This window comes from Taudactylus pleione, unplaced genomic scaffold (genome assembly GCF_031769625.1).
Source record: "Taudactylus pleione unplaced genomic scaffold, aTauple2 ptg000329l, whole genome shotgun sequence".
NCBI classification, from domain to species: domain Eukaryota; kingdom Metazoa; phylum Chordata; class Amphibia; order Anura; family Myobatrachidae; genus Taudactylus; species Taudactylus pleione.
In genome coordinates, this window is record NW_028284730.1 from 12,119,992 (window position 1) to 12,147,096 (window position 27,105).

The 27,105-nt window shown below is 49.0% G+C and overlaps 1 protein-coding gene across 3 annotated transcripts in view; it reads left to right on the top strand.

Annotated features, from left to right (window-relative positions):
* Positions 1–27,105, top strand: part of PIWIL2 (piwi like RNA-mediated gene silencing 2) — a 348,242-nt gene that overhangs the window by 14,019 nt on the left and 307,118 nt on the right. For all 3 annotated transcript variants that reach the window (XM_088443404.1, XM_088443405.1, XM_088443403.1), the window contains exons 2-3: positions 673–847; positions 14,545–14,644. In XM_088443404.1, coding sequence (XP_088299530.1) covers positions 674–847; positions 14,545–14,644 — 274 coding nt within the window. In that variant the 5' untranslated portion in view covers position 673. The remainder of the gene's footprint in view (positions 1–672; positions 848–14,544; positions 14,645–27,105) is intronic.

A 27,105-nucleotide genomic window follows, 5' to 3' on the forward strand; every position in this document is an offset into this window, starting at 1 on the left:
CGATTACTGAACGATTGCACGATTACGATTATGTCGTAATCGTGCAATCACTCAGTAATCTCGCCCAGTGTGTACGCCCCTTAAGGGTGTGTACAGTGACATAATCTTTTCATCAGACTGTTTCAGAAGATACAGAATGGAGGTCTGCTGAAATATCGGATAAGTGTATACATAGATCGGATGTAGGATCTGCAAACAAGTCTGCAGAAGGATTGTATAAACAGTCTGATCTGGGGTCTGATCTCCTGAGGATTGGACAAATGTGTACCGAGTTTTACTGACCCAGTTTGTTCTTGATTCAGCAATTTCTGTAAATGTGGCTTTATTAACAGTCTATTGCAGTTACAGGGAGTGTTCCGTCAAATGTGATTAAAGCTCTGGCTACTGCTTTAGATGCTTGGACAAAGTAACCCAGCCACTACCTGAGCGCCAAGAAAGTAGAGGCTTACTTAGCTATATAGCGGTCCAATAGTGAATTAATTTATTTGTGGTCTTTAATGGAATAGTCATTTAAACTGGCTTAACGTTTGTTGTAGAAATAGTACAATAATGACAAAGGAAAATCAAAAATTTGTTTTTAATTAGTAATTTTTTTTTGAGTATGAGTTTTCCAGTTCTTTGCTTTGATGTCTGTTTAAAAATTTTTTTTTATTTTTTTTAATTTTTTTTTAGAATGCACCCTTCCAGGCACCCGTTTAGGGGCTCTCCCTTTCGCATGCCTTTTGGAGTGAATCCTCCATCCCTAGAGGTAAAGGAGGAGGGACCGGTTGGGAGAGCGGTTCCACGATCACGAGGTCGTGCGCTGGAGGTAGTAGCTGCTACATCCCCTGCTGACCCTATACTTAAGGTAAAAATAAGTTCAAATTGCTGTTTCATGCAAACATTTCTATTATTTGTTGCAATGGAGCAAAATAAAGAACCAATGTCATGGGCTAGCGGTGGGCTTTTCTAACTTCTTTTGTTTAAGTCAGTAATTTTCATCTGCTACGTCATTCACCCAAGTGCACTTGCAGATCCTCACCTTCGCACCTGACTTTTTTTTTGCAACATATTTTTTATTAAGGTATATTAAAATGAAAATACACAAAAAGGAAGCAAGGCATTGCAGACCTCATAACAAATACAGCTTTGTCAATATAGAGTAAGTTAAAAAAAAAAAAAGCATCATCTAGAGGTCTTTCACAATCAGTGTATATAAATATACCAATATTTCTACTTCAGGGTCCATAGGGGGTCCACAGGGTTGACCTTGGGGTATAGCTGGATCTGGATCCACGGGCACCACGCAGTTAAAGCTTTGCTGCTCCCAGGATGCACTTGGGTCCGTCCTCCTCTATACCCCGCCCCGGCCACAGGCACCTCAGTTTTAGTTGGTGCCCGGCCGGAGTCGGGTCACCCTGTCGCAGTGGGGCTGCAGGAGCAGCCCCTAAGCTTTATTTTAAAAGAGAAATTTTTTATTTTTTTCTACTTTTTTTACACTGTTAGAGCGGCAGCATCAGACTGTCCTTTAGGACGTCCACGCTGCCGCTCCTTCTCCCCGCTGGCGCCGCGACGCCAGTACAGCTCTGGGGATCGCGGCGGGACCCCAGAGCCTGTACTAGCCGGGCTCTGGGGACTCCCTTGACTGCTGCCGGACGCGACGGGGATCAGGTAAGCCGCGGGTCGCCGCGTGCGGCGGCCCGCGGATACTTCAATGCAGTCAGGAGCCTCCGGTCTCTGGGGACAGACCGGAGGCGCTAGCGGCGGGCTCCCCCTCAATTGAGGAATACCCCGCGTGTCCGCTAGACCACCAGGGTATCAGGCTGGTAGCGGGACCGGCAACCCGGGGGTTAATTGCTAGCCAGGGGAGGCAGCCTTCCCTGTCTAGCGGCTCCTCCCCTCAGCTCAGCGCGCCTTTCAACTAGGAGTCTGGCGTCGCTGAGCTGCTCTTATCTCTCGGCCACTCCTCCTCTGAGGTCTCCGGCGGCCATCTTTACTGGCACATCGCAGACTCCCAGGCGGTATCAAGTGGACCGGTCCCCCTGTGTACCTCTCCCCTGCTAAAGGACAGTGTACACAGCGCTATAGCCCTCCCAGACACTGAATCTGGGCGGTTGATTGTAGCGGAAGGTGCAGTGAGTATAACTTTTCTGCATTGTATGTGACTATTGCTAGTGCTGCCTGTCTGTGACTTATTCTCCTTACTGTCAGCTTATAACTATCCCTTTCCTTCTCCTACGGCCCGGCAGGTGTGTGGGGGAAGGGCGTTTTTCTGAGACCCTCACTTATATAAAACACGTATTTGTGGGGTCAGTCACATACTGTTGTGTGCTACACAGTACCATATCTGGGCTGTTGTGTCGCATACTGGTGAGTGCGCGGGTGTTAAAACCGTAATTCCTCTGGTGATACCTGTTTCTTGTGATTTACGGTATCATGTCTGATGAGGAGACTGAGCGCTCTGTGGCTCCTGTGCTATTTTCCTGCAGACGCTGTGCTGCTGGAGTTGATGGGGAGGACTTATCTCAGGATGGTCTGTGCGGGCGGTGCCAGCTGGTACCGGGCCCCTCCAACCCCCCTGTATCACAGGACCCTCCTTGGGCGATGTTTTCACAGGTGCTGGCGTCTATTGCGGACCGGTTATCGGTCCCATCAGCGGTCCCTTCTAGGGCGTTACCGCAGCCCACCATCCCCCATTCCCCGGGGGTTCCACAAATGTTGCGGTCTTCCCCCGGGGCCCAGACTGTGGGTCCTTACTCGGGACTGCCTGTGTATGTGCAGTCTTCCCCAGGGACGCGTCAGTCTGTAGTGCCTTTGCAGAGTTTTGCTCCGACGACTCCTCCGCCTTGGGTGGATGTTCTATCCAGCTCCGTACAGAGTCTGGCGGCTTCATCCTCGGCGTTTCAGTCCATGTTGCAAGGTGATGTGCCACCAAGGGTGTCTAAATGTCCGGTTGTGAGTTCACTAGCTGCGCAGTTGTCGGACTCGGAAGTGTCCTCAGATGATGGAGAAATCCATGAGGACTCTGACTCTGATGTCATGGGGCAGGAGGTGGAAGCTAAGTCCTCCATTAATGTTCCAGCCTTAGTTAGGGCGGTGCGGGCTATCCTACATGTTGAGGATGATGCGCCGGCTCCTAGGTCGAAGTTTCCTAATTTTAAAAAGGCCAAGGTGACCTCAACTGTGTTCCCCCTGTCTGATCAATTATCGGATCATATGGCGGCGGCCTGGCAATTACCTAGTAAGAGGTTCCATCCACAGAAGAGGTTGGCGGCGAACTATCCTTTTCCTGAAGCTCATTGCAGGAAATGGGAAACTCCGCCGGCGGTGGATTCCCACGTTACCCGCTTGATCAAAAGCGCGACGCTGCCATTGCCGTCTATCTCCTCTTTGAAGGATCCCACGGACAGGAAGGTGGAGACTTGTTTAAAGTCCATTTATTCTCTTTCCGGGGCGGTGGCTCGCCCGTCCATGGCTATCTCCTGGGTGGCTAAAGCCATTGAGGCATGGGCCAATGCCTTGGAGGATACCTTTCCTGATGAGGCTCCGGATATCCAGAGAGCGTTAGTGGGACAGATGCGGGATGCAGCTTCCTATATTGGGGAAGCGTCTTTGGATGCCAGCCTGCTCACTTCTAGGGTGTCGGCTGCAGCGGTGTCTGCTCGGCGCTCCCTGTGGCTGAGGTCCTGGAGGGCTGATGCAGATTCAAAAAAGGGTCTGGAGGCCTTGCCTTTTAATGGTGATTTACTATTTGGTCCGGATTTGGACAGAATAGTGGATACTTTGGCTAAGTCCAAGTCGGCTTTTCTCCCTTCGGCCTCTGCGCCGGCTAAAGTGAGGAGCTCTGCCTTTCGGTCCTTTCGGGTTCAGGGTAAGGCCAAGGGCCAGTCCTTCCCGAGACATTCGGCGACCAAGGCCGCACCCAAGCCCAAGAAGCAGGCATGGAGTGCTCGGCGCCCTTCTTCCAAGCAGGAGGATAAGCCTGCTGCCTGATGGGACGGGCCTCTCTCTGGGGGACCCCAGAGTGGGAGGCCGACTTCTCCAATTCGCCCAGTGTTGGCACAATACCACCACGGATGCCTGGGTTCGAGAAGTAGTCTCTCAGGGGTACGCCCTGTCTTTTCGGTTCAGGCCGCCCCACCAGTTTTTCTGTACGAGTCCTTCTCTGGACAAGACCAAAGCTGGTCAGATTCAGGTAGCTATAGAATCCTTGCTACAAGCAGGGGTCATTGTTCCCGTTCCGCAGTCTCAGCGCGGGACGGGGTACTATTCTACTCTGTTTCTGGTACAGAAACCCAATGGTTCTCATCGCCCTATCCTGAATTTGAAGTCTCTGAACAGATACCTCAGAGGTTCGGCAGTCTTTGGCTTGGTGGCTTCAGACGGTGCATCTGGTCGAGGGGCGCCCCTTTTGGATCCCGGACTGGGTCCTGCTCACGACGGATGCCAGTCTTCGGGGTTGGGGGGCAGTGACCGGCTCATTATCGCTTCAGGGTCGTTGGTCCGCGGAAGAAGCACTTCTCCCCATCAACATCCTGGAACTGCGGGCTGTGTACAGGGCCCTGCAGTCGTCCGGCCCCGCTCTTCACGGAAGGGCGGTTCAGGTGCAGTCCGACAACGCCACCACGGTGGCGTACATCAACCACCAAGGGGGAACTCGCAGTCGGGCAGCAATGTCGGAGGTGTCTCGCATTCTTGCTTGGGCGGAGTGTCACGTTCCAGCGATCTCGGCAGTCTTCATTCCCGGAGTCCTCAATTGGGAGGCGGACTTCCTCAGCCGTCACGATGTGCATCCCGGGGAATGGTCGCTTCACCCAGAGGTGTTTCAGCTACTCGTGGACAGGTGGGGGCTGCCGGAGCTGGACTTGATGGCCTCCCGTCACAATCACAAGTTGCCCGTTTACGGGTCAAGGACAATAGACGCAGGCGCCTGTCTGGTAGACGCTCTGTCGGTGAAATGGACGTTTCACCTGGCGTATCTGTTTCCTCCGATATCCTTACTTCCTCGGGTTCTGCGGAAATTCAAGCAGGACGGCGGCACGCTCGTGCTGGTGGCTCCGGCGTGGCCCAGACGTCCTTGGTACTCCGATCTGAGGTGCCTCTCCATCGACGCTCCGTACCTTCTTCCTCAGCGTCGGGACCTGTTGTCTCAGGGGCCCTGCCTTTACCCGGATCTGGGTCGACTGTCTTTGACGGCGTGGCTCTTGAGACAGCCGTCTTGAGGTCTAGGGGTTTCTCCAGTTCAGTGATTGGTACCATGCTTAGGACACGCAAGCCTGCTTCCGCGCGGATTTACCACAGGGTGTGGCGCACTTATTTTCAGTGGTGTGAATCCAGAAACTATGATCCGCAGGTGTTCCGGGTTTCCAGAATCTTGGAATTTCTTCAATCGGGTTTGGACCTCGGCTTACGCCTGGCCTCTCTGAAGGTTCATGTGTCTGCTTTGTCCGTGTGGTTTCAGCGACGGATTGCTACACTGCCAGATGTTTACACCTTTTTCCAAGGTGTTCTCAGGATCCAGCCTCCCTTCGTGCCTCCGGTGGCTCCGTGGGACTTGACGGTGGTACTGAGGGTCTTGCAGGGTCCTCCTTTTGAGCCGCTTGAGTCGGTGGAGCTCAAGTGGCTGACGTTTAAGACCATTTTTCTTCTGGCAATTGCTTCGGCCAGGAGGGTTTCAGAATTGGGGGCGCTTTCCTGTCGCCCTCCTTTTCTGATTTTTCACCAGGACAGGGCAGTGCTCCGCACGCGTCCTGAGTTTTTGCCCAAAGTGGTTTCAAAGTTCCACATTAATCAGGAACTTGTTGTGCCAGCTTTTCAGTCACCTGATCTTTCTGCTGGTGAGGCTTCCTTGGATGTGGTCCGGGCACTTAGAATCTATGTGGACCGGACTGCTTCGGTTAGGAAGTCGGATTCTTTGTTTGTCCTCTTCGGTTTTCACAAGAGGGGTTGGCCTGCCAACAAGCAAACGTTAGCCCGTTGGCTTCGTTCAGTTATTTGTGAGGCTTATGCGCAGGAGGGTTTACCTGTGCCAGCCTCTGTTAAGGCTCATTCCACTCGTTCTGTGGGTCCCTCTTGGGCTGCTAGACGTGGCGCCTCCGCTGTTCAGCTGTGTAAGGCGGCTACTTGGTCTTCAATTCAGACGTTTTTGAGGTTTTATGCGTTTGACACCTTCGCCTCTCAGGATGCATCCTTTGGGCGCCGGGTACTCCTTTCAGCACAGGAGCGTCCCCGCCCTTAGTTGAACTGCTTTGGGACATCCCCAAGGTCAACCCTGTGGACCCCCTATGGACCCTGAAGTAGAAAACAAGAGATATGGTAAGAACTTACCTTTGTTATCTCTGTTTCTACGAAGTCCATAGGGTCCACAGGGCGCCCGCCCTGACGCACCTGGCTTCAAATGGGCTGTGTGGCTGGTCACCGGTTTTCCGTCTCCCATTTCTGTGAGTATGGTTTCTTGTGTGTTCCAGTCTTCCTTCTCTCTGTTTAGTCTCCTCCTCCGGCCTTAGCTGCTTACCAACTGAGGTGCCTGTGGCCGGGGCGGGGTATAGAGGAGGACGGACCCAAGTGCATCCTGGGAGCAGCAAAGCTTTAACTGTGTGGTGCCCGTGGATCCAGATCCAGCTATACCCCAAGGTCAACCCTGTGGACCCTATGGACTTCGTAGAAACAGAGATAACAAAGGTAAGTTCTTACCATATCTCTTGTTTTTCCAAACCTTTATATATTTAACTAATCGTTACTATAATATAGAGATTTACAAATTTATAATTATCTCTATTGGATAATATTGAAATAAAAATGTAAATGTAACAATTTCAACCTTAACCTGTGCTCATCTACACCCAAGGTCGTCGATCCATCCATGGGATAAAAAGAAAAAAAAATAATATGACAGAGAGAGAGAGAAGGGGGAAAATACAGGTGCTTGGCTGTGGTATAGAGGAACAAACAATTTAGGTGGTGATAGGAGTTTGGTTATCCAATAATTGGTAAGAGTACCACGAAGTGAATTGAAAGCACCGTTGTATTGCCAGTTTAGTTGAAGAGCGTAATGTTTGAATATATTTGCCCCAGCACTGAAAAAGCGCAGGGGGTTAGAGTTTCCTTATCTAAAGATGCCTCCAGCCAATCCATATTAAACAAAAAGAGTAGTCTAGAAGTGCCCATACAAACAGTTGGCGGTGAGTTATGAATCCACTGTTGTAGTATGGCCTTCCGACCCACTTATCAGATTTGGGAATCTCGGGTTGGTCAGCTAGATGGCCAAATAGAGCCCATGACGCAGTACATCTAAAAGGTATGCCTAGCACCTCAGACCCATAATGGTGTAAGTCACTCCAAAAATTCCTTATGTGTCGGCATTCCCAGAGGCAATGCATGATATCTGCGTCTGTAGTTGAGCATTTGGTGAATCTCGACTCGTCCGATATACCCATCAAATGGTGTATTTTTGGCGACAAATATGCCTTATGTAGTAGTTTATATGCCATCTCTTGGTAGGAGCTGGCAGGAATGAGCTTTAAGTTAGTTTGAATAGTCTCCAAAATTAAATTTGGGGACATAGAGGGAATCTGGGAGGACCATTTACTTAATTCCAAAAGTTCGGTTTCTGGATCTATTTCTGTGCGTATACGTGTATATATTGTTGAAATGGAATATGTAGTGGTGCATGTGAGAGAATCTAGGGGGTTTACATAATCCTGTTCATCCAATTGGGGAAGGATAGAACGTAGATAATGGATAGCTTGGTAGTAATAGAATTTGTGTTGGGGTCTAAGTCCATATTTTTCCGTGGCTTCATTGAAGGTGAGGGGGAGGTGTGAGTCGTTTAAGAGTGTTCGTAAATTTAAGATTCCAGAAGAGCGCCAGGCGGAAAAGGGCAATGATATCTCATTTTTCTGAAAGTCTAGATTGCCAATAAACGGTAGTGCTAGGGAGTGGAATTGTTGGAGTTTAAGTAGTTTTCTAGAGGATTGCCATGCCTGGATGGTAGATATGAGGAGAGGGTTATTAAGATTAAGTGACTGCAATCTCGACATCCGCATATGTAGCAAATAACTAAGAGATAGAGGAGCGCATAACTGAGACTCCAACTCAGCATCTGTGTATATATTGTTTTCAGTGATCCAATCTATAGCGAAGCGTAGAAGACAGGCTAAATTATACTGTCTAATATTCGGTAAGTTTACTCCCCCCCCCCCCCCCCTTGGTATGGTTTGAGACAGTTTCTTTTGGCTAATTCTAGGCCTTTTATTATTCCAGATAAATTTAGAGACAGTGGCGTTGAGTAAAGATAGATCTGATTTTGTAAGTAGAAGAGGAGTCATCTGCAGGATATATAGCAGTTTTGGGAAACAAGCCATTTTAAATAAATTACAGCGTCCTAACAAGTTAATAGGTAGATTTTGCCACAGACTAAGTTCGGTTTTTATTTTGCGAATAATTGGATCAATATTTAGGGTATGTAAATGGGCTAGATGAGATGGAAGTGCCACCCCTAAATAAGTAAGGTGGTTGTTTGCCCACTGAAAAGGAAATGTATTACTCCATCCCCTCTCCACCCGTCTAAATATGGCCAAAGCTTCTGATTTTTCAAAATTAATGGAAAAGCCTGCAAATGAGGAGAACCGATTTATGGCTCCAATTAAAAGGGGGATGGATTGTCTGGGGTTGGACGTAAATATGAGGAGGTCGTCTGCAAATGCTGTGACACGTATCTCTCGTTCGCCAATTTTAATGCCAGCAAATCCAGTCAACTGTATAATATACTGAATAAAGGGTTCCAAGGCCATGTTAAAGAGGAGGGGCGAGAGAGGGCACCCCTGTCTAGTGCCCCTTTCAAGATGAAATGAAGGAGAGGTCACGTTATTTACCACTATTTGGGCAGTGGGTGTTTCGTAGAGGGTTTTTATTAAATTACAGAAAGCTATACAAAAACATTGATGGTGCAATACTCTATCAAGATGGGACCATGCTATTTTATCGAATGCTTTTTCTGCATCTAAATTAACGAGTATGTTATCCATAGCTTTGTGTATATGAGTATATGTTATTGCTGCAATAGCGGCTCGTATTCCTTGTACCGATTGCCTATTCTTAATAAAACCAAGCTGCGCAGAAGAAATTAGTTGGGGTAGGTATGTCTGTAGGCGATTTGCCATCAATTTAGTAAGGATTTAAAAATCCTGATTCAACAGGGAGATGGGGCGGTAGGAGCCCACCAGAGTTGGGTCTTTGCCAGGTTTCGCTAACACAACAATTGTAGCTTCATTGAATCTAAGAGAAGTCTCTTTAGTAGTGAGAATGTGGTTATAGAGTTTTGTCAACGTTGGGGTTAGTTCCTCTCGGAGCAACTTATAATACTCTGCTCCAAAGCCATCGGGACCAGGGCTTTTGTTATTTGGGAGAGATTTAATAGTGTCAGTTACCTCTTTTTCTGTGATGGGATCATCTAGGGATTCTCTTTCCTCCTGAGACAATTTAGGAAGATGGGCCTCCTTCAAGAAGGAGTGTCTCTCGCTAATGTCATCTGGACCCCTGGTGTATAGTGATTTGTAAACATTTGCAAACTCAGCGCAGATATCAGTCGGAGTGGTAAGGATGGTATTAGAGTTTTTTATGGCATTCACCCAAGTCTTAGTGTGTGGGCCTTTAATAAGTTTGGCCAATAACTTCCCTGATTTGTTTCCCCATCTATGGAATTTATTTCTCTGATAGTCATGTTTGGTTTGGGCTTGTTCAGTGAGAAAGGTGTCGTATATCTGTCTAGCAGAGATATATGCTTCCCTGCGTATAGGATTATCAGACCGTTTATAGGTCTGATAAGCTGCTGTGAGTGAAGAGCTTAGACGGGTGGTGAAGTGTTTGCGTTTGGAATGGATATGTGAGATGATATGTCCCCTTTGGAAGCCCTCAGAATAGCGGCGTGTCCGCCATGTGTGGTGAATTGTCGTTAACATAGGTTAGCCATGTGTATTTAAGAAATAGAAAAAAGTCTTGGGATTTATTAAGGTATGCAGGAAAACGCCAGCACTTGGAGAAGTGTTGGGGCAGGGTTAGTTAGATAGTCATAACTATATGGGCATGATCTGATATGATAATGTTCTTAATGGATGTATTAGTGACTTTATGAAACAGGTGTTTGGATATAAATAGATAGTCAATATGAGAGAGTGGGTGGAATGTGGGTGAGAATAAAAGGAGTAGTCTCTTTGGAGTGGGTGAAGTACACGCCACGGGTCCAGTAAATCTAATTGTGTACAAAAGGAGGAAAGAAGAGAATGGGAGTGGTCAAGGACTTGTGTACTCACCCCAGATCTGTCCAAGGATGGATCGACAACTGTATTCAGGTCACCCCCCCAATATAAGATTCTGGCTGCCCCAGGAAAGAACCTTCTGCAAAAGTGCTGCAAAAAAAATTTGATTAGAAGTATTCGGAGCATATATATTAAGTAGGGTATAGACCACATCATCAATCTTAATATCTAATAATATATATCTCCCATCGGGACCTAAGTATTTCCTGCAAATGGAGTACTGTAAATTTTTATGGAGTAAAATGGCCACCCCTCTGGTTTTGTTGCAATACGGAGCGGAGACGCAATCTCCGATCCATATGGCCCTCAGAGAATTTCTGGGATCATCGGTCCAGTGGGTTTCCTGGAGAAAAGTTATATGTGGAGACATACGGCCAAGGTGTGTAGTCACTTTTTTTCGTTTGATGGGGCTATTAAGCCCTTCAACGTTCCATGATATTATATTAAATGGAAGAAGTGGAGCATCTCTCTCTACAGATGATTGAGATGGGGTAAGGTTTGCTATGTTAACCTACTCCCACAGCTGGAATTGGCAAAAAAACAGATTCAAGGACACAAAGGGGTCCCCTCCTGTCCCAGCACGAGAGGAAGGGAGAGCCCCTGGAAGATCCGAACCCCAGGCACAGACAAGCACAAAATATATCAACAGTCAACAAAACAATAAACATAAAAAAATTGTGTAAAGAAAAAAAAGAACGGTATTTAGTGTGCATATGTGGGTAATCAATATCAGTCTCTGCGTTTGTTAGTGATGTGAACAGAAAAGTCCTGGAACATGAGGAGACGTTTCCATTTGTATGATAAACTGGCTGTTTTGCGGTAATGATCCAAGAGCTTGGTTTTATCTGCGTAATTTAAGATTTTCATTATAACAGGACGCGGGCGATCGGAGATGTTTTTGCGATCTGGCCCAATTCTGTGTGCCCTCTCAATGGCCAGCGGCACTGCCTTTAAGTCCATGGCTAGTTGTTCCGGAATCCAGTTAGAAAGGAGATCTAGTAATTCGTGACCCTTTATTGATTCTGGGATGCCTATGACCCGCAGGTTGTTGCGCCTGCTACGGTTCTCTAGGTCATCCAGTTTGTCGGTGAGGGTAGCGATGTCCTTATGTTGAGATTCGATGGTTTGTTGGGCAGTGCTCAGGTCGTCTTCTAATGTTGATACCCTCTGCTCCATTTCGTCTAAACGAGTAGAATGTTGGGGTAGTTAAGATAAAGTAGACTCAATAGCTTCTTTGATTCCTGCAAGTTTTTCATTGAGCAGAGGACCCAAAATAGTGGCAATATCAGCAGGTTTCATCTTAGATGTTTTAGAATTGGTTGATGATTTGCTTTTGCGGTAGGTGGCGTAACGAGTGGTAGACCAGTCTGAGTCAGAGTGATTTCCCACAGGGGTGTCGTCTTTAGGGGCCTGAGTAGAGCCAGTAGGGGTCATTGAAGAGGAAATTAGAAATTTTTTCATAAAGGATGCAAGCTCAAGATCAGATGTGTATTTATGTTACGCAGAGGTTATTAAGGCCACACACGTGGATACATCCAAAAAAAGGTCTACATGAGGAGATTTGAATTGAAAGATGTAAACTTGAGTAGTGCCTAAGGTTTCATTTCAGCACGGATCAGAGAGCAAGGAGCTTGGTATCACTTTCACATGAGTGTAATTATAGCAGGTTACCACACGGGGGGGGAGTCAGTTCCACACACATATGTAGCAGTAAACTGAGGCAAGTGAAAAGTGAGCTATGGCAGCACTCCACCACCTCCAAACAGGACAACAAGAGAGAGGGGAGTGGGAACCTCACCACCCGGTCCCAAGAGGGCTGTAGCAGTGCAGGTCCAGGCAAAGGGGCTCCAGAGCCAGTCAGCTGATCTCCAGAGCGCCGCAGGGTGCAGAGCGGCCGTCTCCAGCACACCGCAGGAGGAGAGGTCGGGTCCCCGTCGGCCGCCCAGAACATAGCCACAGTCAGCAGGAGAGCCAGGTAAGGCTCCAGAGGCGCGGGGAGGCCCAGTGGGTATAGGAGGAGCGGAGGCGCCGTGTCGGGGGCCTAATCAAAGATGGTGGCCGGGTGTAGTCACCAAACTAAAGCTCCGCCGCTTTTCTCTTCTGTGGCACCTTCCCGGCTTTCCAAGGGCACCCGGAGGCGGGAGGTAGCAGCGCCGGTATCCCTCGGCGAGGAGTAGGCAGCAGCGGTATCGGCGGCCCAGCGGTATCCGCTAGATGTGAGCCCGGTCAGAGCCACTAATTGAGGCCCCGGCTTCTTGCTATTTGTAGGCCGCCCCTTGCAGCAGGTCGTTGGAGCCTCTCGGCGCTCGCAGGCAGGTGCCGGCAGCGTGGGCTGTCGATAGTAAACCCTGTGCAGGGGTTGAGGGTGAGGAATCCCCCAAGAAAATGCCCCAAATATGGGTATCTTGCAGGAGCAGAGGTTAAACACGTCTGCCCGGTCTGCCGGTTAGGACATGCCCCGCACCTGACTTTTTTTAATTACTGGACAATATCCTGTATTAAGCTGGCCACACACTAGACCAACTTACATCCAACCAGCCAACTTGTTGATTGGTTGGAATGAAAATCTGGTAACCTATGGGAGTAAATGATGATCAGCAATTTGCTCCTAAATGCCAGAAAACAGATGAAAATGGACGTCAGACAAGTTTGTTAAATGTTTGATCTAAACAATTTGTTCAAACAACAGTTTTGGTCCATTTTCCAGCGTTTGGGAGCAAATTGCTGATCATCATTTACTCCCATACGTTACCAGATTTTCATTCCAACCAATCAACTAGTTGGCTGGTTGGACAGATAATCTTTAGATGTGTGGCCAGCTTTACACTGGTTCTCAAACTCTGTCCTCAGGACCCCAAACAGTGCATGTTTTCCAGGTCTCTGCACAGAATCACAAGTAAAATAATTAGCTCCACCTGTGGATCTTTTAAAATGTGTCAGTGAGTAATGAATGCACCTGTGCACCTGTTGGGTGACCTGGAAAATGTGAACTGTGTGGGGTCCTGAGGATGGAGTTTGAGAACCACTGCTGTATTATATGCAATTTTGCACCATACAGGAGGTCCTAATTGGAACTGATAACTATTGACTCTGTTATACTTTCTGCACAGGTGCTTTTTAAGGATCATTAGTATCGAGACCCTCTTATAAGTCGCTACCCCTGCTCTTGTTATAACCCCTCCTGTTTTCTTTGATATTTACTTCTTAATTATTAATTTGTCATTTTCTAGTGTTTTGTGTAAATTTTCTTTTTATTAAATGGATATATTTTTTAATATGGGTTTACGCGGCTTCCATTTTGCATACATTTTACTCTATATTAATGTATTAAACATTCACAACAGTGGGAGACACTCTGCCCGTGTTTTGTGCCGGGCTGTGCTCCTTGCTATGTATGGTCATAGGGCCTGATTGAGCACATATAGCAAGTCTGCAATCGCACGCACCCGCACGTAGCGAAAATATGCAAATGAATGCTATTGCAGCACTATAACAGGACGCCACCCACTTCCCATTAGATACATCTGCAAGTCAGCGAAAATGTCAGTAACATTGAGTAACAACGGACCCATATGCAGTTTTGTGGGTAAGCTTGACATGCATCTCAACCTGCAAAGCTTCCGGTCACAATGCAGAGCTCCAGCTGCGTATGCCGTCGCTAGGGCTTAATGCACGCCCCTGTAACGGCGTTGAAATGCACAGGCACGCCTGCATTCCTTTGACCACCCCCTTTCTCCACCCACAAACGGCACTTCCTGTCAATCATTTCTTTGTGCCGCTGTGTTCGCATACCTGATCGCAGTGTTCAGCTCGCGCATGCGCAGAATGCAAACATCGGCCGGTTGTGTGCGTTCGCAGCCATGCGATCCAACCTGAATCAGGCCCATAGATCTATGCTTCCTTACTACCTGGATTGTGAATGTACTTATAAATCACTAATGACAGACAGTAAGTATTTCATCTAGTTCAGTGTTTTTCAACCACTGGGCCATTGTCAAGTGTGCCGCGGTGGTCAGCTCACTTGTACTGTGGTGTATTTTATTTCTGTGGAGGCCACTGTAGTGAGTTTTATTCCCGTGGAGGCCAATGTGTATGTAATTTTTTATGTGGGAGCCAATGTGTATGTTTTTTCATTGGTCACGCAGGCCGCATCGCCGGATAGTGTGCCATGGCAATTTTAAAATCTTGTGTAGTGTGCCTCGAGTTGAAAATGGTTGAAAATCACTGATCTAGTTCATTCTCTCTTTAGAAACCTGAAGACCCCAGTAATGTGCTGCCTTCCCTGTTCCGTGGTCTGAGCTTTGAAACACATGCACCTATGGCTCCTGGGCGAGGACAGGCGTTTTTTGGTAAGTCCCACATTAGCAGTGGTAGAAAGTTATGTATTGCACATTTACAATACGGAGAGGAGGAAATTATCTACAGCGCATGTCAAAAAAAGAAACCCAGTGGATCTATGAGCTCAAAACCCTGCACCCAGGGGGCCTTAAAATAGATTTTGAACTGAGGGGGTCATTCAGACCCACTCGCGAGCGGCAGTACGCTCGCAAGTGGGTCGATGTTCCCCACTGCGCATGCGCACGACGGAGGGAGCTCCGTCGTGCGCATGCGCGAGACCCGGGGAGCGACGGGCTTTCCATCGCTCCGGGTCTCGCACCAAAGGGGGCGTGCTGTCGATGTTGATTGACAGCACGCCCCCTTTGGTGGGCGTGCCGGGGGCGTGGCGGCCAGACGGAGGCGTTCCCATGGGAACGCCTACCGTCTGAAGCCAGCCCCACTGACCTCACTAGTGATGTCAGTGGGAGTGATTTTGGCTCTGATAGAGCCAAAATCACTCTAGGGCTTGTGGCAGGGAGACCCTACCGCAGGGTCTCCGTCGCAAGTCCGATGGTCGCGATGGTCAAGACCATCGCGACCATCTTTTTGGCCGCTCGCATATGCTGTGGGTGGTCACCCACAGATATGCGAGCGGGCCAGGAGGCCGCTCCATTTTCATGGAGGAGGGCACTGATTCAGAGCGAGCGCTCTGGTCAGAGCGTCCGGCTCTGAATCAGGCCCTGAGTTCATTTCTGACTGACAGATAATATTTACATTGAGACCATATTCATAGTTCATTTAATAATGTCTGCAAACCATTATTTTAATTATTTAAATTTTCACTTCATCTCTTTTTACTTATTTATTTATTTATTTTTTATTTTTACTTTCATTTATTTATCTTTATTTATTTCTTGTTTAATTTCATTTTATTTATTTATTTATTTATTAATGTAACATGATCACAAAGTATTTAATATGTTAAACCCCAAGCAGCATGTATGACTAGCACAAGGTGATTTTAAAGTATTTTAAAGTTTCTTACTAATAAAGTGTAGAACCCTAATGAGGTAATTAATCAACACTGGTGCAAATAGCACCTATTAGCCAATCATCAGAAATCCCAGAGTACTAATGGGAGCAATGACTGGCAGTCCGGCTTCCTTGATAAAGTCCGTCACGTGGACGAAACGCGTTGGAGCCTTTTTTCACCACAAATACATCATCGGTATTTCCCCACTCTGGCGAGCTAGCCAGCAAGGGGACTGAAGAATAGAGCGGATCAGCTGCGAGACGGAGCAAGTGGCCAACACCGCATCCACAACGGGACAAAGTGCACGTGTCCCTCCAACACTGAGCGCCGAAGTTACCATCGGCTTTGAAGGACTGTGCAGACAGCTAAACCCCGTATCTCAGGGAAAGGTAGGGACAGTAACCCGCAGCACTGCAGTACAGCAGCGGGCACCCATCTAACCCCTTAAAGAGCATAAACATCACTTTGGTTCATTTGCTTATTTATTTCTATTTGTATTTTTATTTATTTATTTAATTTAGTTTGTTTCATTTTAATTTTGTTTGATTCCCGTCCCCCTTTTCTGTATCTTCGTTTGAATGGTTTTGCAGATCCATTTGATACACAAAATATGATATATTAGTATATTATATGGTAAATATGGTATATTAGAGCCACATTTCACATTTTTCACAATATTTTATAATTGCATATACATATATTTTGAGCTAGCGCTTCTTATGATTTAAACATTTACAATACGGCCTGTAATATTCTGGAGTCATTTCAACATCTGTAATATTTCTTTTTAATGCCTGTATGTAAAAGTATACTGATGTAAGAAGAAAGAGGTCTATAATCTGTACTCCACCACTTTAACGTATTTGCAACTTCTGAGGAGACCTTGTTGAGTTGTAGTGTGAGATAACAATTTTCCATCTCTCTTTAACAGCTTCTTTCCCCATTTCACACATAGTCTTCACCCACGTGTCAGTCTCCCCCTAGCGACAGCTCTTTATCAAGTAGCTCCAGCTATTCATCCGTGACGGACAAGTGTTTCCTTCAAAATAAGCAATGGTATCCTCCTCCCAGAGCAACAGCCTGTTCAGTTCCGGCCCTGCACCTTCTGTGTATTTGAACCCACAAATAAGTTAAAATCTCTACCTTCTTCTAATAAAAAACCCTATCTTGTGCTGCTTAAGTGTTTTCCTCAACTCGGAACTGTAATTTTTTTTTATCCACTGGGGGACACTGGAACTGTAGGTTTAGATGGAACTGCAGGAGTCTGGGCACTAAAGAGTTAACTTCTTTGAGAGCAGCACAGGCTCCTCCTCCCCTATATCCCGCCAGGGGCTTATAGTGCCCACAGATATAGTGATGTGCTCACAATCAGCTGATGTGTATGGTTTCCCTTGAAACTCTCCCCGGCAGCTCTGCACACGATTTGGTGTCCAATCTTCATACGATCTCTCCTGCATCCAGACTTTTTACAGTGCATCGCGTCCTAGATTGTCAGATCTGCCACTACTGCACGGTAGATCTGATGATGCGATGTGCGACCAGCGGGGACGCACATCCCATCGTGAGTTTGGACTCACAATTTACTCACGATTTAGCCATATTTTACACGATCTGTCGTTCCAATGTGTTGGAATCGGCCAGATCGGGTAAAATATCGCTATGTGTGTGGGGCAGCTTTAGGAAACCAGTTGTTTTTGGGGCTGCGAAGAAGAGGGCACATATTTTAAGTTCTGCCCCTGTTAACTTTTTGTTCTGTTTATTTTCTTCTTCAACTAGGGGGCACAGGGACACAATGGGTATAACCTGGAGAGAAGAGAGTCTTCTGGGTACCAAATAGTTACAAATTCTTTTCCATCAGCCGAGGCCCCCCTTCCCCTAGTCTGGGCTACTCAGTTTTCGTTTGGTGCCAGGCAGGAGCGGGCACCATTTGGGCAGGGACTGCTATTAAGTGGTCCCCCTGGTTACTTTTATTTTATGCTAAAGAGCGGTCTGTGTAAGACGCCCTCACCGCTGCTCCAGTGCCCTTTGCGGCAGCAACAGCGACTGTGTCAGTGACTTCCGCCGTGGGACCCTGCAGGAGACAGCCGGTCTCAGCGGTTGTACAGCGCTGAAGTGCAGGACCACCGGCTGTGCTGGTATATGTTTGACCAGAATGCCCTTCTCTTTACACTGGACCACCAGGGCATATTGGAATAGGACAGCCCTCCTCAGGCACACTCCTCTTTTCTCATTACACCTCCTCGGGATTGCTGAGCAGCCATTATAGACACAGTACCTGCCTCCGCTCCACAGGGAGAGAAGCTTGGGCTCTGGTCTCCACATATATCTTGCTCCCAATGACGCAAGCTATGTTAACCTATATTAAGCTTCCTGCTGCTGGCTGGACTGTTGAGCAGTATTTTCCCTCTGTATTCTGCATTTAGTGTGACTTCTACTGCGTGACTGGTTGTGCCCTGCCGTTTCCTGTCCCACTTGGATGCCGGTACTGGGACATCCCAGGGTCAGTCTGCCACTTTCATTTATTTTTAGATCTGTATCTATTGCAGCCCTACTTGTTGTAGTTGGTGCCGCTTGCCACTCTTTGCATTACCCTGTAACACCACTGCATTAGAATTCTTGTGTGGGGATGTCTTGGATTGCTTTACAATGTCTTCCAAGAACAAAGCTCCCAAGGAGGTGGGTGCTTCTGTGAAATGCACGTGTAGTACCTGTGATAATACTCTTTCTACCCGGGACCCAGATCACGAAGGCCTCTGTGTCCGTTGTTTCACGGCTGACAGGAGGGAGGTTCCTTCAATTGCGGCATCCATAGGGAGCCGGCTTGGGCTTCAACATTGAAACAGGTAATGTCGCAGTTGGTTTCCAGGCTTCCACCCCCGGCTCTGTTCCCCCTGCTAATCTAGCTGCAGGTATGCTCCCTGTTTCTGGCAGTCTCCCTTCTATGCATCCACTATCATCTACAGTAGATCCTGTCACGCTCAGCTCAGAGGAATCCCATTCTAAGGGGTTGAAAGCTACAGTCCTGGGTTGAGGAAGGAATTGGAGGTGAGGGGTCTGAATGTAAGTTCTCCTCCTCATCCACAAGTATCGGATGTTGGCAAGACCTGACCAAAGATGCGGAGTCTAACCTGCCGGAAGGTGTTCACCAGTGACCCCTCCAAGCGGGATATGGGTTTAGCTGCTTCCGACAAGCAGGTCGCGGCCCTTTGGTCAGGTATCCAATACAAGTGGGAAAGGAGGAACAGCCTCCTTGTCGCTTGCCATGTGGGAGTTGCCGTCTCAGCTGGTGGCCTCCCGCTAGCTGAGACGCCAAAGCCCTCCCGCCCCCCAAACCCCCCCCGACCTCATCAGCGGCGTCCAGCGGACCTCAGCTGGCCTCTTTTCAGGTGAGTTGTCCCAGACTACTGATGTTGAATCCTCCACTGCTCAGCACTAGCCCAGGTCGATGTAGATGCCTTCGTAAAAGCTGATAGGCCTGCTTTACTAACCAAGGATTCGAATGCCTCTCCAGCTTCAGAAGTGCCCCTCTTCAAACGAAAGAAGAAACCGGCGGTTTTACTCCATCTGCTCAGGTGGGGAATATTCTAATGCAAAATTTTTGGTATCCAAACGGATCTCCTCATTTTCTACTTCAGGGTCCATAGAGGGTCCACAGGGTTGACCTTGGGGTATATCTGGATCCACGGGCACCACGCAGTTAAAGCTTTTGCTGCTCCCAGGATGCACTTGGGTCCATCCTCCTCTATACCCCGCCCCCGAGCCACAGGCACCTCAGTTTTAGTTGGTGCCCGGCCGGAGTCGGGTCACCCTGACGCAGTGGGGCTGCATAAACAGCCCCTAAGCTTTTTTTAAATTTTTCATTAGAAGATTTTATTTATTTAATTTTTTCTTCTTCAGAGCGGCAGCATCAGACTGTCCGTTTGGACATCCACGCTGCCGCTCCAACAAACCCGCTGGTGCTGCGACGCCAGTACTGATCTGGGGATCGCAGCGGGACCCCGGTGTCAGTACTAGCGTAGCTCCGTGACCTCCCACGGGCTGCTGCCGGAGTCACGGGGGCAGGTAAGCCGCGGGCATTCCTGTTTCGGCCACTCCTCCTCAGAGCTCTCCGGCGGCCATTTTCTTGTGGCAGGCGCAGATCTCCCAGGCGGTGCATGGACCGGTCTCCCTGCGTACCTCTCCCCTGCAAAAGGACCGTGTTTGCAGCGCTGTAGCCCTCCCAGACACTGAATCTGGGAGGTTGATTGTAGCGAAAGGTGCAGTGAGTATTATCTTCATGCTTGGTATGTGACTTTTGCTAGTGCTGCTGTCTGTGATAATTTTCTGCTGACACTCATCTTATAATTATCCCTTTCCTTCTCCTACGGCCCGCAGGTGTGTGGGGGAGGGGAGTTCTTTCTGGGTACCTCACTTATATAAAACACGTATTTGTGAGGTCCGTCACATACAGTGGTGTGCTACTCAGTGCCATATTGTGGGCTGTTTGTGTTGCATACTTGGGAGTGCGCAGGTGTTATACGCCTCACCTCTTTTCGGTGATACATATTTATTGCAAAGTTATTGTGTCATGTCTGATGAGGAGAATGAGCACTCCGTGGCTCCTGTGTTGTTTACCTGCCGATGCTGTTCGGCAGGGGTTTATGGGGTGGATTTGTCACAGGATGGTCTTTGCGGGTGGTGCCAGCTGGTACCTGGTCCCTCTAAACCCCCGGTGGCGCAGGATCCTCCTTGGGCGATGTTTTCACAGGTGCTGGCGTCAATCGCGGACCGTCTGGCGGTCCTGACTGCTGTCTCTTCTAGGGCTTTGCCCCAGCCTACCATCACCCATTCCCCGGGTGTTCCACGTTTGTTGCAGTCTCCCCCCGGGTCTCAGTCTGTGGGTCCTTATTCGGGGTTGCCTGTGTACGTACAGTCTCCCACAGTGACGCCGCAGTCAATGGTACCCTTTCAGGGGAATCCTCAGGCGGTACCCCCTCCCTGAGCTGATGTACTCTCCAGCTCTGTCCAGAGTCTGGCGGCCTCGTCGTCGGCTTTTCAGTCGATGTTACACAGTGACTTGCCCCCAAAGGTTTCCAAGCAACCCGTTACGGCTTCACTGACGGCGCAGTTCACGGACACGGATGTGTCTTCGGATGACGGAGAGGTACATGAGGACTCTGACTCCCAGGAGGTGGAGACTAAGGACCTCATTCACAGTCGGTCATTGCGGCCGCACGGTCGTACACCACCGATGTTCGCTAAACTGCGCAAGCGTAAAATTCGCAATGCGTGTGCGCAAACTAGCTATTACGATCAGAAATTGCTCTCTCCAACTTGGCCAGGTCGTTAGTTTGAGTGACAGGATGAGGCGTTTGTGGGTGGTAACAGGGGAAGGTGCTTATGAACGCTTTTGAACAGGGGAAGGTGCTTATGAACGAGTGGAGATCCGAACGCAGGCGTGCCTGACTATGAAAACAGCGTTTTATGGGAGTGCATAATTAACTAAGTAGTGTCATGGCACATGGGAGGTTTTTACACTGACTTGATCGTAGTGCTTAAGAGAGGGTATGGTCAACCTTAAGGTCTACGAGCTGCTCCTATGGTTACCGATTTTCTCGATTAATCCTTATATGCCCGGAGATGACGTGTAATGGGAACGAGAAGGGGGCATATTTTTAGTCTTACGGCCGCATCCTCCCCTCGCTCGTTCAGCTAACGATCCCATCTTAACGACGCAACTTGCGAGCGCTTAATTTGCATATCCGGCCCCTTTTACCTTACGACCGTGCGGCCGCAACGACCGACTCTATTAATGTGCCGGCATTGGTTAGGTCGGTGCGGGCCATCCTTCACATAGAGGAGGATGTGCCGGCTCCTACGTCGAAGTATCCTAATTTTAAAAAGGCCAAGGTAGCTTTGACTGTTTTTCCCCTGTCTGACCAGTTGACGGATCATATGGCGGGGGCCTGGCAGTTGCCCAACAAGAAATTCCAACCACAGAAATGGTTGGCATCCAACTATCCTTTTCCTGAGGCTCATTGCAGGAAATGGGAAACCCCGCCTGCAGTGGATTCCCATGTCACCCGCTTAATTAAAAGCGCTACTTTGCCATTACCGTCTATCTCCTCCCTGAAGGATCCCACGGACAGGAAAGTGGAGACTTGTTTAAAGTCTATCTACTCTCTCTCCGGGGCAGTGGCCCGTCTGTCCATGGCCATCTCTTGGGTGGCTAAGGCCATTGAGAGCTGGGCCAACGCTTTAGAAGAAACCTTTCCGGACGATGCTCCGGATATCCAGAGAGCATTGATAGGACAGATGAGAGATGCGGCTTCCTATATTGGGGAAGCATCGTTAGATGCAAGCCTGCTGACCTCTAGGGTGTCGGCTGCAGCTGTGTCGGCGCGTCGGTCCTTGTGGCTGCGGTCCTGGAGGGCTGACGCGGATTCTAAAAAGGGCCTGGAGGCCTTACCTTTTAATGGAGAGTTGCTATTTGGTCCAGATTTGGACAAAATAGTGGATACTCTGGCTAAATCAAAGTCTGCCTTCCTCCCTTCGGCTTCAGCGCCTGCTAAGGTGAGGAGCTCAGCCTTTCGGTCCTTTCGGGTTCAGGGAGACGCCAAAGGTCAGTCCTTCCCGAGTCAGTCGGCGACCAAGCCCAAGCCAGGCGCCCTTCTTCCAAACAGGAAGATAAACCTTCTGCCTGATGGGACGGGCCTCCCTCTGGGGGACCCCAGAGGGGGGGGGGCCGACTTGTCCAATTCGCCCAGTGCTGGCACGCTACCACCATGGATGCCTGGGTTCGAGAAGTGGTCTCCCAGGGGTACGCCCTGTCTTTTCGGCACAGACCACCCCACCAGTTTTTCTGCACGAGTCCTTCTCAGGACAAACCCAAGGCTTTGCAGATTCAGGAGGCTATAGAGTCCTTGCTGAAAGCAGTGGTCATTGTTCCCGTTCCTCAATCACAACAAGGGACGGGGTACTACTCTGTTTCTGGTTCAGAAACCCAATGGTTCTCATCGTCCGATTCTCAATTTGAAGTCTCTGAACAAATTCCTCAGAGTTCCCAAATTCAGGATGGAAACGTTACGTTCCATCATTCTGGCGATGGAACTTGGGGGTTACATGGTCTTCCTGGATATCCAGGATGCCTACCTCCATGTTCCGATAGCACCTTCGCACCAGCGGTATCTGAGGTTCGCTATCCTTCAGCATCACTATCAGTTCCGGGCGCTTCCCTTTGGCCTCTCCACGGCACAAAGGGTATTCACCAATGTGATGGCAATCACGGCCGCACATCTTTGGGACCAGAATGTATGGCTGCTGCTATATCTGGACGACCTCCTTTTGCTGGCGAGCTCTCCGGAGGTACTACTTCATACATCTCCACCTGACGATCACGGGTGGTTGATAAATTGGAGAAAGTCCTCCCTGATTCCATCACAGCGGATGGTTCATTTGGGAGCCCTGCTAGATTCTCGTCAGCAAAGGATCTTCCTGACTCCGGAAAAGGTCTCCTCCCTAAAGCTGCGGATACACAGTTGCCTGAGCAGTTGCCGCCTGTCGGTCCCTTCGGCAGTGAGAGTTCTGGGGTCCATGGTGTCGGCATTCGACATGGTGGAATTTGCCCAGATCCATCCTCGGCCCCCGCAGGGGCTGATTCTATCAGAATGGAACGGGTTACCTCACCGGATCCGCTCTCAGATGCTGGTGTTGTCCCTGGAGGTTTGACAGTCTTTGGCTTGGTGGCTTCAGACAGCTCATCTGGTCGAGGGGCGCCCCTTTTGGATCCCAGACTGGGTCCTGCTCACAACAGATGCCAGTCTCTGGGGTTGGGGGGCAGTGACCGGCTCGTTGTCACTTCAGGGCCGTTGGACTGCGAAAAAAGCACTTCTCCCCATCAACATCCTGGAACTGCTGGCAGTGTACAGGGCCCTGCAGTCGTCAGGAACCGTTCTTCAAGGAAGGGCGGTTCAAGTTTAGTCCGACAACGCCACCACGGTGGCGTACATCAACCACCACGGAGGAACTCGCAGTCGAGCTGCGATGTCGGAGGTGTCTCGCATCCTTGCTTGGGCGGAGCACCACATTCCAGCGATCATTGCGATCTTCATCCCCGGAGTCCTCAGTTGGGAGGCAGACTTTCTCAGCCGTCACGACGTGCATCCCGGAGAATGGTCGCTTCACCCAGAGGTGTTTCAGCTACTCGTTGACAGATGGGGGCTGCCGGAGCTGGACTTGATGGCCTCCCATCACAATCATAAGTTGCCCATTTACGGGTCAAGGACGAGACGCAGGCGCATGTCTAGTAGACGCGCTGTTGGTGAAATGGACGTTTCACCTGGCGTATCTGTTTCCTCCGATATCCCTGCTTCCTCGGGTCCTGCGGATATTCAAGCAGGACGGCGGCACGCTCGTGCTGGTGGCTCCGGCGTGGCCCAGACGTCCTTGGTACTCCGATCTGAGGAGCCTCTCCATCGACGCTCCGTACCTACTTCCTCAGCGTCGGGACCTATTGTCTCAAGGGCCCTGCCTTTACCCAGATCTGGGTCGGCTTCTTTGACGGTGTGACTCTTGAGACAGTCGTCTTAAGGTCTCGGGGCTTCTCTGGTTCGGTTATTAGTACCATGCTCAGGGCACGCAAGCCTGCTTCCGCACGTATTTACCACAGGGTGTGGCACACTTTCTTTCAGTGGTGTAAATTTAGAAACTATGATCCTCAACTGTTCCGAGTTTCTAGGATTTTGGATTTTCTTCACTCCGGTTTGGATCTAGGCTTACGCCTTGCCTCCCTGAAGGTGCATGTGTCCGCGCTGTCCGTGTGGTTCCAGCGGAGGATCGCTACACTGCCAGATGTTCACACTTTTTTCCAAGGTGTTCTCCGAATCCAGCCTCCCTTCGTGCCTCCTGTGGCTCCCTGGGACTTGTCGGTGGTTCTTCGGGTCCTGCAAGGTCCTCCTTTTGAGCCTCTTGAGTCGGTGGAACTCAAGTGGTTAACGTTTAAGACCGTTTTTCTCCTGAAAATTGCTTCTGCCAGGAGGGTGTCAGAGTTGGGGGCGCTTTCCTGTCGCCCCCCTTTTCTGTTTTTTTCACCAGGACAGAGCTGTGCTTCACACTCGTACTGAGTTTTTACCTAAAGTGGTTTCGAAGTTCCACATCAATCAGTAACTTGTTGTGCCAGCTTTTCAGTCACCTGATCTCTCAGCTGGTGAGGCTTCCTTGAATGTAGTCCGTGCGCTTAGAATCTATCTGGACCGGACTGCTTCTGTTAGGAAGTCTGATTCATTGTTTGTCTTCTTTGGTTTTCACAGGAGGGGTTGGCCTGCCAACAAACAAACAGCCCGTTGACTTTGTTCCGTTATTTGTGAGGCTTATCCACAGGAGGGTTTACCTGTGCCAGCCTCTGTTAAGGCTCATTCCAATGATTCTGTGGGTCCCTCTTGGGCTGCTAGATGTGGCGCCTCTGCTGTTCAGCTATGTAAGGCGGCCACCTGTTCTTCTATTCAGACGTTTTTGAGGTTCTATGCTTTTGACACCTTTGCCTCTCAGGATGCATCCTTTGGGCGCCGGGTTTTCCTTTCTGCACAGGAGCGTCCCCGCCCTTAGTTGAACTGCTTTGGGACATCCCCAAGGTCAACCCTGTGGACCCCCTATGGACCCTGAAGTAGAAAACAAGAGATATGGTAAGAACTTACCTTTGTTATCTCTGTTTCTACGAAGTCCATAGGGTCCACAGGGCACCCGCCCTGACGCACCTGGCTTCAAATGGGCTATGTGGCTGGTTACCGATTTTCCGTCTCCCATTTCTGTGAGTATGGTTTCTTGTGTGTTCCAGTCTTCCTTCTCTCTGTTTAGTCTCTTCCATCGGCCTTGGCTGCTTACCAACTGAGGTGCCTGTGGCTCGGGGGCGGGGTATAGAGGAGGATGGACCCAATTGCATCCTGGGAGCAGCAAAAGCTTTAACTGCGTATTGCCTGTGGATCCAGATCCAGCTATACCCCAAGGTCAACCCTGTGGACTCTATGGACTTCGTAGAAATAGAGATAACAAAGGTAAGTTCTTACCATATCTCTTGTTTTATCCTCTTCCTCAAGGGGATTGGAAAAAGTGTGAGCTTCCTCCCGCTGTAGATGTACACGGTTGGTGAAGTCAACTACGTTTCCCATTCCCGAAGTGGCCTCTCTCATGGACTCCACAAATAGGAAGTTGGAAAATATTCTTAAATCCATTTTTGACAATTCTGGGGCTGCCTTGTGCTCAGCTCTCACTTTGGCCTGGGTTGTCAAAGCTCTGGGTCGATCGGCTTATTTCCTGGAGGACGGACTCCGCTCGTTGCTCGGACTTCATCGCCATAGTGGATACTATCAGAAAGGCTGGAATTTATTTGGGCAAGACCGCCATTGATTCGGGAATTCTATACTCCAAGGTCTCGACTTCCTTGGGGGCAGCTAGAAAGCCACAGTAGCGGCTTCTCCTTTCGCCCACAGGGAAAGGCGAGAGGTCCGCTCCCTTCCAGAGTTCAGTGCTCCTTCTCTAAAATTCCAAAGTCTAGAAGCCGTCAGACCTGGTGAGGTTGCCACCAAGCTACTAAACCAGCCGACAAACCGACGGCATGAGGGACGATCCCCACCTGGGAGCTCCCAGGATGGGCGGCCGTCTTCTGTGCTTCGCCGACATATGGCTGGAAACAACATCAGACACCTGGGTAAGGGCATCGTATCCTGAGGGTACTCCTTGACCTTTCAGGAACGCCCTCCAGTTCAGTTTTTTTCCACCGCATTACCAGTCAATGTTGGCAAGGCAGCCGCCCGCAGGACTTCCGTCAAGACTCTTTCCAGAGAGGAAAGGTTTTTAACCTAATATGTTCCTCGTTCAAAACCAGACGGACTTATATGGGTACTAGGGCAGTTTATAGATCTGACATCTGTTGCTATGTTTATTTTAACGTTATTACTGTGGTATGCCAAACCTTATATTTTGCTGTATTTTATTTTGTAATTCTTGTATAAGCAATACTATTTTCCCCTCTATTTTATTTACTATTACTGTGACTCAGTACACCCATCGTCCTCCACCTTAGCCTTATTGACCTCCCTACTACCCTGTTGTTTCTGACTTTGGTCACCCCCCTTCCCCCTTTGATTGTTTTTGATTTCCTTATTTATTATCGATTTCTTCAGGGTCCATAGGGATCCACAGGGATACCATGGGGATATTGTGGTTGGAGAGATCCAGGCACCAAACAGTTAAATCTTCAGCTCCCAGGATGCCTCTGGTCCTCCTCCATATATACCCCGCCCCTAACCACAGGTATTCAGTTGTTCGTTTTTGGTGCTCCAAGATTAAGACACATCTTTGTAACAAGGGACTGCTCAGGCAGTCCTAAGCTTTTATTTAATGTTTTATTTTATTTCTTTGTTTTGGGTTTATTAGTACTAAGCATCTGAATTAAGACACATGTACTGCGACTCCATCTACCTCCGC